The sequence below is a fragment of the Drosophila persimilis genome, unplaced genomic scaffold (genome assembly GCF_003286085.1).
Source record: "Drosophila persimilis strain 14011-0111.01,24,50 unplaced genomic scaffold, DperRS2 tig00000798-arrow-arrow-pilon, whole genome shotgun sequence".
In the NCBI taxonomy this organism is placed as follows: Eukaryota; Metazoa; Arthropoda; class Insecta; order Diptera; family Drosophilidae; genus Drosophila; species Drosophila persimilis.
This window is the reverse complement of record NW_020825355.1, coordinates 496,375-510,337: the sequence shown is the minus strand read 5'-3', so window position 1 is coordinate 510,337 and position 13,963 is coordinate 496,375. Positions and strand designations below refer to the sequence as shown.

Sequence of the window (13,963 nt, the reverse complement as noted above, 5' to 3'; positions counted from 1 at the left end):
TTTAGGTTCCACTTTCATGCTTAGAATATTAAATTAAACAAAAATTTCAAATAATTCGGAGGAGGTGGTGTTTTTTGAGGGGAAAGTGGGCTCTTTTTCGAGGGAATCTGCTGGCATTTCCGTATATTTTTTCGTACTTTTGGTATCTGAGATCCATCGTTTCTCCCAGCTATTCTTTGCTTTTCATTGGGTCTAGCCATCGAATCTCCAAGTACAGATTCCACATTGATCTAAATCCCTCATGCATCTATCTATAGCAAACACGATCTCCCAATCATCTCTTATGCTTCCTACGCCCTGCTCTATATCTGACCTACTCCCAATCAAAACCCCCACTCCGCTGTGATTCTTCTGATTGAGGTCACACCGAAGAGATCTCCCAGCCTTCACAGAGGTAAACAAATTTATTTGCGCATAAATCAATGGTCGTAACCCCTTCAGCAATTGGCAAGGACCAAGCGAGATCCCAGCATCGCAATGACACTCAGCCGCATTGCAGGGCAAGGACAACGGCCAAGGAGGACAGGGACAACCCGTTTGGACAGTCGTAGTGGCAGTCGCAGTCGCTGACAAAGGCCATCCATGGCCATCTAATGTGGAAGTTCTCACAAGCAGAGGCCTCCGGATGGATCGTGGTCACCCGAAGACACGGCTCGCCTCGGACCGGACCGGTCAGACCGGTTGCCACTTGGGAACCCATCCACAGACAGCAATCGCAATCGCCTCAGACAGTGTCCTTTTGCAATGTCCTTGCATAAATTAAGGCAAAGCGTGTGAGAACCCACAGAGACAGAGACGGAGAGAGAGAGAAGGGGTAAAGGATGACCTTATCGCCCATGAAGACGATTACGAACCGGTTCTGGACAGTCGCGGGTCTGACGATCGCTTCTCTAATGACCCGCATAGAGGCCCATAGAGGCCGGCCCAAAGGCGCTTGCCACCAATTTACATATGCAACGCGAAGCAGTATTGATCTTGACAGGATCTAGGAGCGGCCTTACATTCCCTCAGACTTGATGTTCTCTGGTCATCAACACACTGGACACTAGTCGCGCCGTTCGGCCTCGGGGCAGGGGCATTTCTCCGTGTCATTCGAAGATACATATGCAAATGAGTGGCACAGTGGCACAGTGCAACCCCTCTTTAAGGTCACCGACTTACAAGACCCGCTGCTGCTGCTGCTGCTACTGCTGCTGCGGCGTCTGCATCTTGCAACCCCTTCTGCGATCCTTTGCATTTACATATCCGTCGACCCGCATCGCGATGGACTGACTGACTGTCTTGTCCTGTAACTATTTGCCAAGTGACTGCAGGACATTCGAGAGAGAACCAGTTTACGACTAGCCGAACGGATAGCCTAGCCGTCCTGCCCCGTTCCCGGACATGATTGACCTTTTCCCTCGAAAGCTGTGTAACCGGTTCGGACAATCAGTCGTCCACTTTTCGGCGTGAGAAAATCTTCCAAGAAGATCCCCGGACACTGACCTTAGACAACGGAATAATGAGACCGAGAACGAGAGGCATGCCCCTCGCACTTTCTTATGCAAATCTCCTTCGAAATTTCACGCCAAATCATTGCCTTTAAATAAATAATACACGAGAATTATGAAAAGTCACGATCTTTATATATGATTATGGATATATACAGTGAGAGAGCAGGGAAAGAAGAGCGTAGCGGGTCAGAGAGGGTGGTATGGAAATCGGCAAAAAAAAAAAAAAAAAATTCCATCAGAGATCGTTTTCGCTTAGAGTTTTCCCTGGGCCATGTCCCAGCGATGCTCGCCATGACTGCCCTGACGATCTGTCCAAATCACCTACAGGATAAGAGAGAAAGTCCTTGCGAATTAGCGTAAAAATTTAGGGAAATGCTGTGTGTTTTCCTCTCCGTACCTCCCCCTTGTAGCGATTGGTGCCACGCTGCATCTCGAAGCGTCGCTCCTCGGCCTTGGGCTGCTTCAGGACATGTCCGTGGGAGCGCGAATGGGGTCCATCGAAACGCATGAAAATATCGCTAAAGGAAGAGGAGGATGATGCGGGGATAAGTTTCTGAGTGTTTCAGGGTTTCACGATCCCCAGAATGGATCTTTAGAAGTGCTTTCTGTGTTTCTTACTGAAAATACTTGGTTTCCTTCATGGGTGGTGCCTCCTTTTGCTGGGTTCTGGTCTCTGCCGCCTCTGCATCCACCTGAGCATTGCGTCTGGGACGTTCCGTCTGGGGCTGCTGCTGCTGCTCCTGCAGCCTGGCTAGCCTTGGCGGAATCACGTGCAACACATCGCTGGTGAACAGAGCCGGTGGCACGTTGTACAGCTGCTGCAGAGGCTCCTCCACGCGACGCAGTTGCTGCTGTTGCTGCTGCTGGAACTGTGGAGGTGGAGGTGGAGCTGCCACTCGCTGGACGGGCAGGTAATTCCCCTCGTAACGGTACTTGGACAGCTCCGAGTGCGGCGCAATGGATCGCTGCTGGTACTGGACGCTCGGCTGAGGGTAGATCGAGGGCAGGACCGGGGCAGGCACTGGCAGGGGGGGCGGCTGCTGCTGCTGGTACTCCAGGGCCATGGGCTGGTAGCTGGGACGATAGTTTATCAGCTGGAAGTTCGGCGTCTGCTGCTGCTGATAGTGTCCTGCCAGAGCGGGCGCCACCGGATAGCCAGAGATATAGCTGGCGCTCGGGGCATACTCGTAGCGCCTCAGTCGTGGCGCCTCGTAGTACAGCTGGGCTCGGGGATGATGGGGATGATAGTACGTTTGCTGGTGCTGCAGTTGGGCGGAGCTGAAGCCGGGCAGGAGCAGCAGGCACAGGATTAGCTGCAGCAGGGCAAAGGCATTCAAAGTTTTTCTGGGCAGCTCCATCGCGTTGCACTCTCGTCAAATTTGTGGCAGCATTTCTGACAACAGCATTGGCATTTATACATAGCTGGCCCGCTTTTGGCCCCGCTTTTGGCCCCGCTTTTGGCCCTCTTTTGGGGCTTGGCTCTTGGCCACACCACACTCTTCCAGGCCGGAAGTCGGGCGACCAGGAGTTCAGCGGTGTGTGAAATCGATCGATGCTGCCCCCAGTCCCTGCCCCTCCTCCGGTTGTGCAATGCTCGAGTGGAGCGTGCACGGGGGGGCAGGGGGCAGGGGGCAGGGGCAGCTGTGTTATGGCTGCGGCTTATACAACTCTCAGGCCCGGGCTAAACTGTCGGCAGCTGCTGACGGCTCGGCGCCAAGGTCAGGGCAAGTTCAGAACTAGAATTATTTAGCATACAACAAGAGTTTTCGCCGCCTCCCATTGTTCGAAGGGAACTTCCTGGAGGATCTGCCCGACCGTTAGCAGCCATGGCCAGTCTTCCTTCATTCCGATTGGCTGTTCCGCGAAGGAAAAGCCTGTTGCTTGCGCCCGTCGACAGGGGTTGAAAGGTGGACCTATGCGAGCCTTTCTTTTGCCACCCCATTAGAGCCACCCCAAGGGCAGGCACAAGGCCAGAGAGAGCCTTCCTGGTTCTGCCGCGCAGCTCTGTCCATCATTCGACTTCTGAAGTTGAAAGCCTAAGCATCTGCCGAAGCACCCAAACCCAAACCGAAACCAACACCAAAACCAAACCATAACCCACTGAGGATTACCGCACAGTTTGGATACAAAGATACACAGATACAACAAGGTGAGTCCTCTAGATAGCCATAACACACATTTATAATATAGTGGGGACTCGGGGTCCCACCGGATAGGATATAAACTCTAGATCCACCAAAGTTTTTCTATATAGAGAGTATACGAGATTATAATACAAAGAGATTCTGTGGCCCTTAGAGAGAGACCCTCCTCTGCTGCTGCAACAAGTTTTCAGTGCTTTCGAGACGCAGTTTTTACAACAAAAACGTGGACAAACGTAGATATATATCAGAAGAGGTTCCTCTAATCGGCCATATTCACATTGTTCATTCGCATCTTGGCAAAGTCCTCAAAGACAATATTATCGTCATCGTCCTGGTAGTAGCCCTTGACATTGCGATGCTGCTCAATCGATTTCATCTTCTTCATGGCATTCGAGCGTTTCTTTTCAATGGTACCTATAGACAGAGAACCAATTAGAGCGGGTGTACTCTCTGGGGGTGTCCTGGAGACCTACCAGGAGCTGGCTGCAGCAGCTTGAAGGGCACATCCGTTTGCATCTCGCCCCCAAGGGTGCCGCAGTTCAACTTGATCCGAACCGAATAGGAGATGACAATACCGCAGGCATCGCCAGTGTTCTTGCCCTCCTGGACCATGGTGGAGGAGGCCAGATTGACATCCTCGTCCTTGAGATGACCATCCAGGGCAATGCCTTAAAGAAAACCCACACAGAGATTAGAGACTCCCACTGCCACGAAAGCTAAATGCTGTAGGCTCTTTCGTTACCATGACGATCCTTGTTGTTGGCTGCCAGGGGAATAAGGTAGAAGGTCTTGGTCAGATTGGCACCCGGGGTGATGGGGCAGCCCTCTTTGGTCTCCAGCTGGGCCACATGCTTGCTGAACTGCGCGTTCACCATCGTGATCTCCGTGTGCTGCACAATGAAGCACTTGATGCTCTTCACCGACTTCTTCGAGTTGTTGGACACCTGCACCGTGGCGGCCGTCTTCTCGCCGTGATAGTAGATCTCCCTGTCGAGCGTGACCTCCAGACTGATCTTGCCGTTCGAGAAGGTGAATCCCTTGCTCACCAGCGAGCTGGGCAGCCGCTGGCCCCGGTTCAGGGGGGCATACTGCAGCTTCTTGATCACCAGGCTGACCATGCTCCGCTTGTGCTGGCGATCGTCCTCGGAGTCGCCGACAAACGCCCGAATGGTGTACTCCACGCCCAGGGGCTTGCCGTTGTCGTCCCCCTCCTGCTGCAGCGTCACGGAGCTGGGCGAATTGGGTGGGAAGTGGAAGGTGAACGGATGGGCGTTGCTGCCCAGCTTTCGCACCAGCTTCTCCTGCATCGGGGTCATCTCCATGTTCGGGTTGGTCATCGGTACGATCTGCTCCCGGGACAGGATCAGCTCCTTCGAGAACTTGACGCCCATGACCTCGTCCTCCTCGCGGCCATAGCGATAGGTCGTGGCCAGCTGGCCAAACACTTTGCGGTTCTTCAGGTACTCCGGCTCAACGACAATCACGCCATCGACGGGATCGCAGTAGTCCAAGTGATCGATGAAGTCGCGACGGCCCAAATAGAATGTGACCTTGCCGTTGGGTGTGGCCTTCTTGAAGACCTTCACGGAGACAACCATAACTGGCGATTTTTCTTTTTTTTTTTTTGCTTGTTTCCTTTTGCTGAGACCACGACTGGGAGCTCCTGAGTTTTCCGTTTGCCGGAGGAAAATGCGAAACCCCAGTGCCGTACGACCTGCTTATATACCTTTGCCCTGTCCGTACGGTTCGTTCTGGCCACTAACTGGATTTGGGCGTTATGCAGAAAAGAAAAACTGCAAACATGTCAGTTCTCGCGTTTTCTTTTGGGGGCTTGGTGGTTGCTTTTCTGCTTTTCCTCTTTTCTGCTGTTTTTCAATACGTTTGACCAAATTGGCTAATGTCAACTAGTGTTCCGACCTCGTGCGAGGTCATGCGTAGCCCATCGCCCACTGCCCAACTGTTGCATAATTCCCTTCGTGTTTCTACAAAGGATTAGGCAGGCTACCGTTCTACCCAAAAAATGAACTCTCCACCTCCCCCGCACAAAACTTACCCGAGGCCGCCACGCGCTGAAGCCCTAAAAGTGGCAGCAGCTTTCCAATCGGATCAAACAAAACATCGATATATCGATTGGCCATTGCGCCGCCCGACCGATTTTTCCAATTTTCCGACCAACAAGCACAGCCCACAGCCCACAGATCACAGGGTTCTACCTTCTTCTCTGGGCATGACAGAGCGAGAGATACGTATCAATTTTGTTGTAAACCGTAAGGTCACTGAGTGCAGAAGTAGAGCCGCGGCCCTTGCCGAGCTTTGGTAGGAGCCCGCTGGAAACTGTTTTTATATCCAGTACTCAAGGAGTTTGGGGATATATTTAATCATTTTCAGACTTGTGTAAATTACCATTAACATTTTCTTTTGGTTTTCTTTTTTCCAGCTGAAAATGCAATCCAAAACACACACCACAACCGATCGACATGGCTATAGCCTGCGCTTCTCGCCTTTCGAGGCCAACTACTTGCTGCTAGCTACAAGGTGAGTCCTTCACACGTCCACACCCAAAATCCAGCCCACCATTAACCATTAACCCTGTTCCTGCCTGCAGCCAATTGTACGGTCTGGCCGGTGGTGGTTCTCTCTTTCTTCTCAGCCAAAACTCGACTTCAGACGGCCAGAGCCCCAATCTGAGTGAACTGTGCCGTCTGGAGTGGTCGGATGGTCTGTTCGACGTCGCCTGGTGCCCCTATGCCGCCGATGTGGCAGCCACAGCCTCCGGCGATGGCTCGCTTCAGATCTGGTCCGGTTTGGATGCCGAGGCGGCCGAGGGCCAGGAGACGCCCAAACAGCCGCTGATCTGCCTGCAGGAGCACAAGAACGAGATCTACAGCCTGGACTGGGGCGAGCAGTGGAACTACCATACGCTCCTATCCGCCAGCTGGGACCGCACTCTGAAGCTGTGGGACTGCAACAGACAGCACTCCATCACGACCTTTGTGGGGCACAGTGATTTGATCTATTGCGCAAAGTTTTCCCCGCTGATCGCGAATCTCTTTGCAAGCGTGAGTACCGACGGGCAGTTGAACTTATGGAATTCCCTTGATTTTGCAGGTAAACCCCTGATGAGCATCGAGGCGCATGCCAGCGAGGTGCTCGCCTGCGACTGGAGCCACTTTGACCGGAACATCCTGGTGACTGGGGGATCGGATGGCCTCATCCGAGGCTGGGATCTGCGCAAGATGCGGACGCACGTCTTTGAGCTGTACTCGGGAGAGTTTGCCGTCCGACGTTTGGCCTGTTCCCCGCACTCGTCGACGGTTTTGGCATCGGCCAACTATGATTTTACCACGAGGTAAGTCCGGGGGTCAATGCGGTCAAAGGGCATCCAGCTAAAGGTTCGGTTTGTCCACCACAGAATTTGGAATCTGGAACGGGGCGAATCCCCACAGGAGATCAACGAACAGCACACGGAATTTGTTTGCGGCTTGGATTGGAATCCCCATCGTGCCCATCAATTGGCAGACTGTGGCTGGGATTCTCTGGCCAATGTTTATACCCCGAAATGCCTCATCCAGGACGGGGCTGCCTAAGGGATCCTCTAGAGAGGAACTGGAAGTATACTCGATACGATATGTGATAATAGCCAGGCCTACAGACCGCAAGACGATAGATAGCCCAGCTATAAACAGCCTCTAAGGAACCAAAGACGGTAGAAGACAGACAGAAGATCGATCCACGAGGAAACGAAGAAACGAGGATCAAAAGGATCAAAATGATGTGTAAATAGTTGTGTGATAAAAACCGCATGCAGGTGCTGCTGCTGCTTCAATGTCAATAAAAGCTTACCCTATATTATATGGATTTTGCGGATTATATGAATTATGGCCCAGCCGCTGCTGTTGTTCCAGTAAATTTCATGCCCCGTCGGCTATAATCGTCTTAACAAGAACTTAACGGCACTGGCACTGGCACTGGCACTGGCACTGGGGCTTGGGAGGTGCCAAACAATCAGCAGACGCTGACGAGGATTGGCAGCCTTTCCGGTTGGGGTTTCTGACCAAACAAACACGCAATAAAGCGCTAATTTGGTGCAACGTTTTATTGCCTGGAACCTTCTGGACGGCACATTCCCAGAATTGACACAGTCAACAAGCTGTGGCTGTGGATGTTGCCTGTGGCACCATAAAGGTGTGCCAGCTCTCGCACCTTTTTGGCTCCCATCAGAGAGTGTGAAGAGGCAGCAGCCGTTGCCCCAGCCCGATCTGGATCCTGTCATTAGGCCCCAGACCTGAGGCTGGGAGACCGAGCTTTAACTGCCACTTGGGGCAAATATTTGTTTTGATGCCAATTGGCGTTGATTTCTTTGGACAGGCAGCCCCACCACCACCACCAGCAGCAGCAGCAGCAGCCAAACGGTTGGGTCTTAAGAAGTGCCAGCAGCTGCTGTTGATCTGCAATTATCTTAGCCTTATCCCCAAAATTGATATTAATGCCTTGTTTGTGTTGATAAAAATCGAGATTTGGTACAAAAGTATAGCTGATCCTGCATCCTGCAAAGGGTGCAGTACTAGGGCTTCAATGCGACGGCAGTGGAGCTGCAGATGGCCACCACCTTACTGGGCCTGCTCCAGGTGTTGCAGTACAACGCCCACGAGATCTGCCAGAACCAGGTGACGGACGAGCATCAGTTTGGGGGCAGCAAGACGGTGCACTGGTGCACTGGCTCGCATGCTGGCCTTCGGACAGCATCTATGGCCCCATCTTCACAAACACTAATCTCAAGGAGGGCCAGAGGTACCTGCGTACAAAAAAAGCAAAGGCAGACCAGACCATAGCCATTCCCTGCTACCTACTACTCTCCAAGACAGTCAACTCCCCTCTCAAGATGGGTTTGGAACCCCTTTCGCGATTGCCGTGGATTGCTCAACAGCTGCAGACGGCTGCGGATTAGCTTCTAGAGTAGCTGTACTTGGGGCTAGGATTCTTTGGCTGTGGTTTGTCCCTCCGTTAGCTGCAGGAAGACCAAATCGTCTCTTGGTGGACCAAATCCTCGTATTCCTCGCCAATTATCGAGGTTATCTTGGCAACCGCTGATCAAATACGAATCGTTAAGCAGGCGGGAGACCTGCGGCCTCTGCCATGGCATTGTCGTTACAATGATGAGCTTGATCTTCATATCAGGGCTGGGAATGAACTGAAAGCTGATTTCCCTACGTCTTCAATAGCTTATTCGCCCGCTCTTGAACAGATCTTTCTGCAAAAAGGACGTCAGGACCACGCTGATCAGGATTTTCACTTTGTCCGCCAAACTACAAAATAGTAAATATAGCGCCGAACAGCTGGAGTCCCAAGCTTCGCTTCAAAGTCGCTAGATGTCGCGAAAATTTGAGTGGCGCTCTCTATCTCAATTGGTTGGTACTAGCAACCAAATACACTGCTTGCACGTCTTGCTGTTAGCTGAAAGAAACTGCTCGTAACACTCTCTGTTAAGCAGTGCACCAAGCGCGCGCTATTCAAATTATGATTTCTCGTTCAAAAAGGATGGAGTATTTAGGATATTTATATAACCTTTAATTATTTTAACCTTTAAATTATTTAATAATCGGTTGGGCCATTTATTTTTAATGAGTTCCTCTAGGACGCACCTTTTGGTAGGTTACATTGTGGTGCTGATGCCCTATTAACTGCTTTAGATCCTGCTGAAAATTGCCCGCAGCACATTTAGAGAAAAGAAGTCAAAGAGTTCAGGCATAAATTAACACCAAACAAAGTTGCGCTGGCTGCTGGAGCACTGCCTAGACCGTAACCTTGACTGGCGACTGGCCCCAAGACGGATCTCGTCAGTGTCAAGGCTGCCAGCAGCAGCAGAAGCAGCAGCAGCACCAGCAGCAGCGTGGTATAAATAAACAGACGGACAGCCAGACGGACGGAGAGTCCAAAAGAAAAGATGTTTCAACACCCGAGCACGCGAGGAGGCCATCTCTCTCTCTTGGTCTGTACCTCTTGAGGTTGGGGATGGATCGGATCTTATCGTTAGCAGCAACGGCAGCAGCAGCAGCAGCAGCAGCAGCAGCAGCAGCAGGTTCTGGATCGTGTCTCTACCTGGGACCCCGACTCGACTCTCAACTCTCGACTCTCGGATTGCTGGAACTGCACGCGCCGCCACCGCCGCCGTTCGGGGCTCAGCAATTTAAATTGCCTCCACGAGCATTTTGATGGTGATCACGCGCTCGCCTTTGAAATCTGGGCTGCTCAATCTGCGGAGTGCAGTGCCAGGCCATAAAGGATCCCATGGACGGGTTCTGTTTCTGTTTCTGTTCTGTTTCGTACTGCTCGTTTTTTTTACGACTCGACTGCCTTTGGTATTAATTTTGCTTTAACGTTTTGTTCTGGGGTCTCTCTGGCAGCAGCAGCAGCAGTACAGAGCTGGCTTTTGGCTTTAATCGTCACCGTTTGTGCCGACAAGTTTCTGGAGGAGGAGGAGGAGGACGAGGAGGAGGAGGAGAAGGAGGAGTAGGAGTAGGAGTAGGAGGTATGGACGCCGCGGCGTCCAGTGCGGGTTTCTTGTAACACGTGTAGGATCGATCCTCTTGCGGCAGGCCCCCTTGCTGGTTTTGCCTCACAGTTGGTGCATCATCAGAGAACATACCGCAAAACTAGATGCTAACAAAATGATTTTCTCTCCTGGGTTTCGGGGTTTCGGGGCTTCGGCAGTATCCGAGTGCCGTGTGGGCGTACCCCGAAGGCGATCTTGATAAGAAGGGATTTTTCGAGGGAACAAAAAGAGTGCCGGAAATAATTGTCAGGGGACGATGATGGCTGTGTCTAGGGGCTACCTGTCTTGACGTTAGACGGATGCTAATGAATCGCAGGGCAATTAAAAAATCCCTCTCTTTGTTTCCGCAGCGGATGTCTGATCTACCGTTAGATGCTCGAGTGTGAATTTATTCACCTACGAATTTTCGAATTTATTCATGAGAGATCCCGATCCTGCGAACAGGAAGCAAGCACTCTGGCGGAGTGCGAGGTGTTGAATGCGTTAGCAGAGCGTTTACCTAAACTGCCGCACGCCGTCTCGCAAACGTTTTTACGATCCCCGAACCTCTCTGATGCTCGATCCTTCGATCGAGGCTGCCCTCATCTTCCGCCCGAGCCTCGGGCCCATTGTTCTAGCTCGCTTATGACATAATGAGAGCATCGTTTCGTTGCCCCGTAGCTTTGCGTAAGGACTCATGACCTCATCCGCAGTCGAACGCAATGTTATGCAATAGTTTCGAGCCGCCGGCCAACAACCAGCAACAGCAGCAGCAGCAGCAGCAGCAGGAGGAGGGCCATAAAACCCAGGATCAGGCAGATCAGACGGACCTGAAAACCTAGATCTAGTTTGCCCATAAAAACGGCCACTGAACTACATTCCCCGTGCATTCCTCGAGGGTCCTGCGAGTCCTGAAAAAATCTGCGCACATTTGTTTATGGCATGTTGTTAAAAAATTCAGGACATTGAGAGCGAGTCCTGAGACCTGCAAATGCAGTCCCATTTACGCAAATTCCGGGCAAAAAACAAGGCCAAGTGACCCGCTGGCTGTTTGGCTCTCGATTCCGCGAATGATTTTTCATCTCTGGCTGGGAATTTTTTTCAAGAATTTCTAGATCCTGGAACGGGCCAACACAACACAACACAACACACATCTAATTTTTGGTCTGCTCTAATTTTTTGTTACAATTGTTTTTTGTGTCTCTGGCCAGAAAGATTTGCATCTTTCTTTGGCGGTTCGCGTGGCAGTCGTTTTCCGTTTTCCATTCTCTGGTCGCATCTTTTTTGTGTGAGGTCCTTTGAGGTTGACCAGGAGACAAACAAAAAGTCGTCCTAGATTAGCAAAAAATTGGCTCAAATGGCGGCGGGCGGCGGGCGGCGGGTGTCGAGCGACCCACTGTGAGGGCGCGTGGCGGCAGAAAGCGGACCTTAAGATCTATATTTAAGAATGAACGATCGCCACTGGAATCTAAAGGATTATTTCATCTGCTGAAAGTAGTCTTTGTGCTCCCCCACGTTCTGTATTTCTAGGGCGCAGATCTTCAAAATATTTACAAAAAATTCAATCAAAAATGTATATTTACAAGCGATGATGCATCCGATATATCCGAAATGATATTCTAAAAATATCATCGAGTAGGTAGATCTAGAATTGAGTGATTTTCAATATTTTCAATTACAATCTCCATAAGTTTTGTGTAACCTTCAGAGTATTTACAATTTTTATAGTTTATATACTTGATTTTGTTTGACAGGAGATTGATTTATTTGCTACGATATGGTTTCGGAATTTTCTGGCATTTAATTGGATTGAGGGTGAAGGACGCTTTCACGGCGTGCTCCAAAGAAAGATCTTGGCCAACAAGGTCGTCTCTCGCCGTCCAGCCTATAAATAACAATTTTCATTCCGTGCAAAATTTATTTTTTGCGTATAAATAATTTGTTGGAAAAATAAAACTGTCCGTCCGTCCATCCGTCCGTTGGTCTGTCTTTCTGCTTGTTTTTGAACTCATGACCAAAATACTTTAGCGGCCCGTCTCATGCCTAAAAATAGTACCTGCCATCTCCCACACACACCCCAATACCAGGCCCCAATCCGTTCGACTGACGTGCGCCAATGACGCGCATTTCTGCCTGATGGACTGATTCTAAACAGAGGGCGGTTTTTCGGTTTTTTTTCTTTCGTTTTTTTGGTTTTTTGGTTCTCCTCTGGGGCTGCTCTGTGGGCTCCACATCCAGGTGATGACGATCGCCAAGCAGCAGGCACCAGGGCGTGCTAAAATTGGCCAAAAAACAGTTTCGATTCGATATGAATCGCCCCAGAGATGAGGAACAATTGCCGGGGGCCGATGATGATGGTGGCCCAAAGGCGTCAGCAGCAATCGGCCTGAAAATTAGTTTCTCAGAACGATAACAACTATGAAAATTAAGGGGAAAGTGCAATTAGAGACTAGGGAATGCTCTAAAGGATGGTATAAGCTTATGAATATGAATGGGGGAATGAATATGAGGTGGGGGATAGGAAGTTTCACCACTTAAGGCTCTTTACAGAGGCTTTAAATAATTGAATAATTTAGTTAAGCTCTGATATGAGGGCCCTGAAAATCAAGGAGGTTTCTGGCAGGGCTGGTGGACTTTGCTATGGGTTCAAGCCCATCTCTTGATGGTCATTTATCGATTTGAATAGTCCTTTTGAATCGTATTAAGTGCCAGCTAGGTTTTCCCCCACGGTACGCGTACTTTTCCGAACACCCTAACGACCGAGACGAGTAAAACATTTATAACAAAACAACAACAAGAACAAAAAACAAAAAAAAAAAACGCGTGCAAAACCCAAAAATATTTTTCACGAAAAACAAATTCCTTAGCCAGCACGTCAATGACGTCAATGGTCGTGGACAGAGGGACAGAGCCGTATAGCGGGATTGCGGGAGGACGGAACAGTGGGATTGTGGGACGGGGCTGTCAAAATTAAAGCGATCGCCGAAACGAACGGGGAGGAGGAGAAGCAGAAGCCGAGGCACTGAGGCAGAGGAGAAGCAGAAGCCGAGGCACTGAGGCAGAGGAGAAGCAGAAGCCGAGGCACTGAGGCAGAGGAGAAGCAGAAGCCGAAAGCAGAGCAGAAGCCAGAAACAGTGCCAGTGAAAAGTTTTCCCCAGCATCGCGCGGGGGTGGGGGTGGGGGCGCTGCTGTTACGGCGCGTCTGTTGTGTCCAGACGTGGGCGTGTGGTGGGGAGAGGTCTATAGGTGTGTGTGACGTGCGTGTGTGCGTGTGTCTGTCTGCGTGCCTGGCGATGACGCGTGAACTTGCCTTTGATTCGTTTTCGTTTTTTTGTTGTTTTGGCGATCCGTCCGTCTCCCTCGCTCTCTCGCGATTCGGCCAAAAATAACAGTAAGCAGAGGCGGCAGCAGAGGCGGCGACAGCGCGGCATTTGCATTTTGTTATTGCCAGTGTGGCAGCCAGCGCGCACACCACACGCGCCCCAGTGGGTGGTGGTGGTGGTGTTGGTGGGGCAGCCTCTCCCGCTCCCCGCTCCCCGCCGATCAGATCTCTCTCTGCGGGGGAGAGAAATCTTTATAATCTCAGCATTTGATGGAATGGCAAATAAACTTGATTTATGGATTTCGGTAGTGCTCGAGCAGAGATCTCTCATGGCCACTGGATCTGCTCTCCTTCCCGGCAGAGGATCCCGAAAAGGTGTGCAATTACCCATTAAGCACAGTCCATGCATGGCCGCACGTGTCCTTCCTGCCGGACGGCAGGAGCCCCTCGGCTCTGGCCAACAAGCTGCCAA

General features: G+C 51.0%; 3 protein-coding genes across 3 annotated transcripts; 1 reads left to right on the top strand and 2 right to left on the bottom strand.

Annotated features, from left to right (window-relative positions):
• Positions 1-1,653: 1,653 nt before the first annotated feature.
• On the bottom strand, positions 1,654-2,851 carry LOC6602461 (transcriptional regulator DEF1). Its single transcript, XM_002027487.2, has 3 exons — positions 2,112-2,851; positions 1,891-2,011; positions 1,654-1,814 (listed from the first exon to the last, which is right to left on the bottom strand). The coding sequence occupies exons 1-3, from the start codon at positions 2,849-2,851 to the stop codon at positions 1,746-1,748; spliced, it is 930 nt and encodes a 309-aa protein (XP_002027523.1). The 3' UTR covers positions 1,654-1,745.
• An 867-nt stretch (positions 2,852-3,718) lies between these two features.
• On the bottom strand, positions 3,719-5,313 carry LOC6602462 (phosrestin-1). The gene is made up of 3 exons (XM_002027488.2): positions 4,380-5,313; positions 4,111-4,305; positions 3,719-4,051 (listed from the first exon to the last, which is right to left on the bottom strand). The coding sequence occupies exons 1-3, from the start codon at positions 5,233-5,235 to the stop codon at positions 3,897-3,899; spliced, it is 1,206 nt and encodes a 401-aa protein (XP_002027524.1). The 5' UTR covers positions 5,236-5,313; the 3' UTR covers positions 3,719-3,896.
• A 588-nt stretch (positions 5,314-5,901) lies between these two features.
• LOC6602463 (peroxisomal targeting signal 2 receptor) lies at positions 5,902-7,492 on the top strand. The gene is made up of 4 exons (XM_026992998.1): positions 5,902-5,953; positions 6,075-6,172; positions 6,243-6,986; positions 7,050-7,492. Exons 2-4 carry the CDS (start codon positions 6,081-6,083, stop codon positions 7,222-7,224), a joined length of 1,011 nt encoding a protein of 336 aa, XP_026848799.1. The 5' UTR covers positions 5,902-5,953; positions 6,075-6,080; the 3' UTR covers positions 7,225-7,492.
• The last annotated feature ends 6,471 nt before the right edge of the window (positions 7,493-13,963 follow it).

Excerpts from the sequence above, each read along its gene's own strand:
- LOC6602461 (XM_002027487.2), bottom strand. The coding sequence starts at position 2,851 with ATGGAGCTGCCCAGAAAAACTTTGAATGCCTTTGCCCTGCTGCAGCTA. Across the intron at positions 2,012-2,111 it reads AAGGAAACCAAGTATTTTCA|CGATATTTTCATGCGTTTCG; the intron begins GTAAGAAACACA and ends CTCTTCCTTTAG. Across the intron at positions 1,815-1,890 it reads CCAATCGCTACAAGGGGGAG|GTGATTTGGACAGATCGTCA; the intron begins GTACGGAGAGGA and ends CTTATCCTGTAG.
- LOC6602462 (XM_002027488.2), bottom strand. The coding sequence starts at position 5,235 with ATGGTTGTCTCCGTGAAGGTCTTCAAGAAGGCCACACCCAACGGCAAG. Across the intron at positions 4,306-4,379 it reads CAACAACAAGGATCGTCATG|GCATTGCCCTGGATGGTCAT; the intron begins GTAACGAAAGAG and ends GTTTTCTTTAAG. Across the intron at positions 4,052-4,110 it reads GCTGCTGCAGCCAGCTCCTG|GTACCATTGAAAAGAAACGC; the intron begins GTAGGTCTCCAG and ends CTCTGTCTATAG.
- LOC6602463 (XM_026992998.1), top strand. The coding sequence starts at position 6,081 with ATGCAATCCAAAACACACACCACAACCGATCGACATGGCTATAGCCTG. Across the intron at positions 6,173-6,242 it reads TACTTGCTGCTAGCTACAAG|CCAATTGTACGGTCTGGCCG; the intron begins GTGAGTCCTTCA and ends TCCTGCCTGCAG. Across the intron at positions 6,987-7,049 it reads AACTATGATTTTACCACGAG|AATTTGGAATCTGGAACGGG; the intron begins GTAAGTCCGGGG and ends TGTCCACCACAG.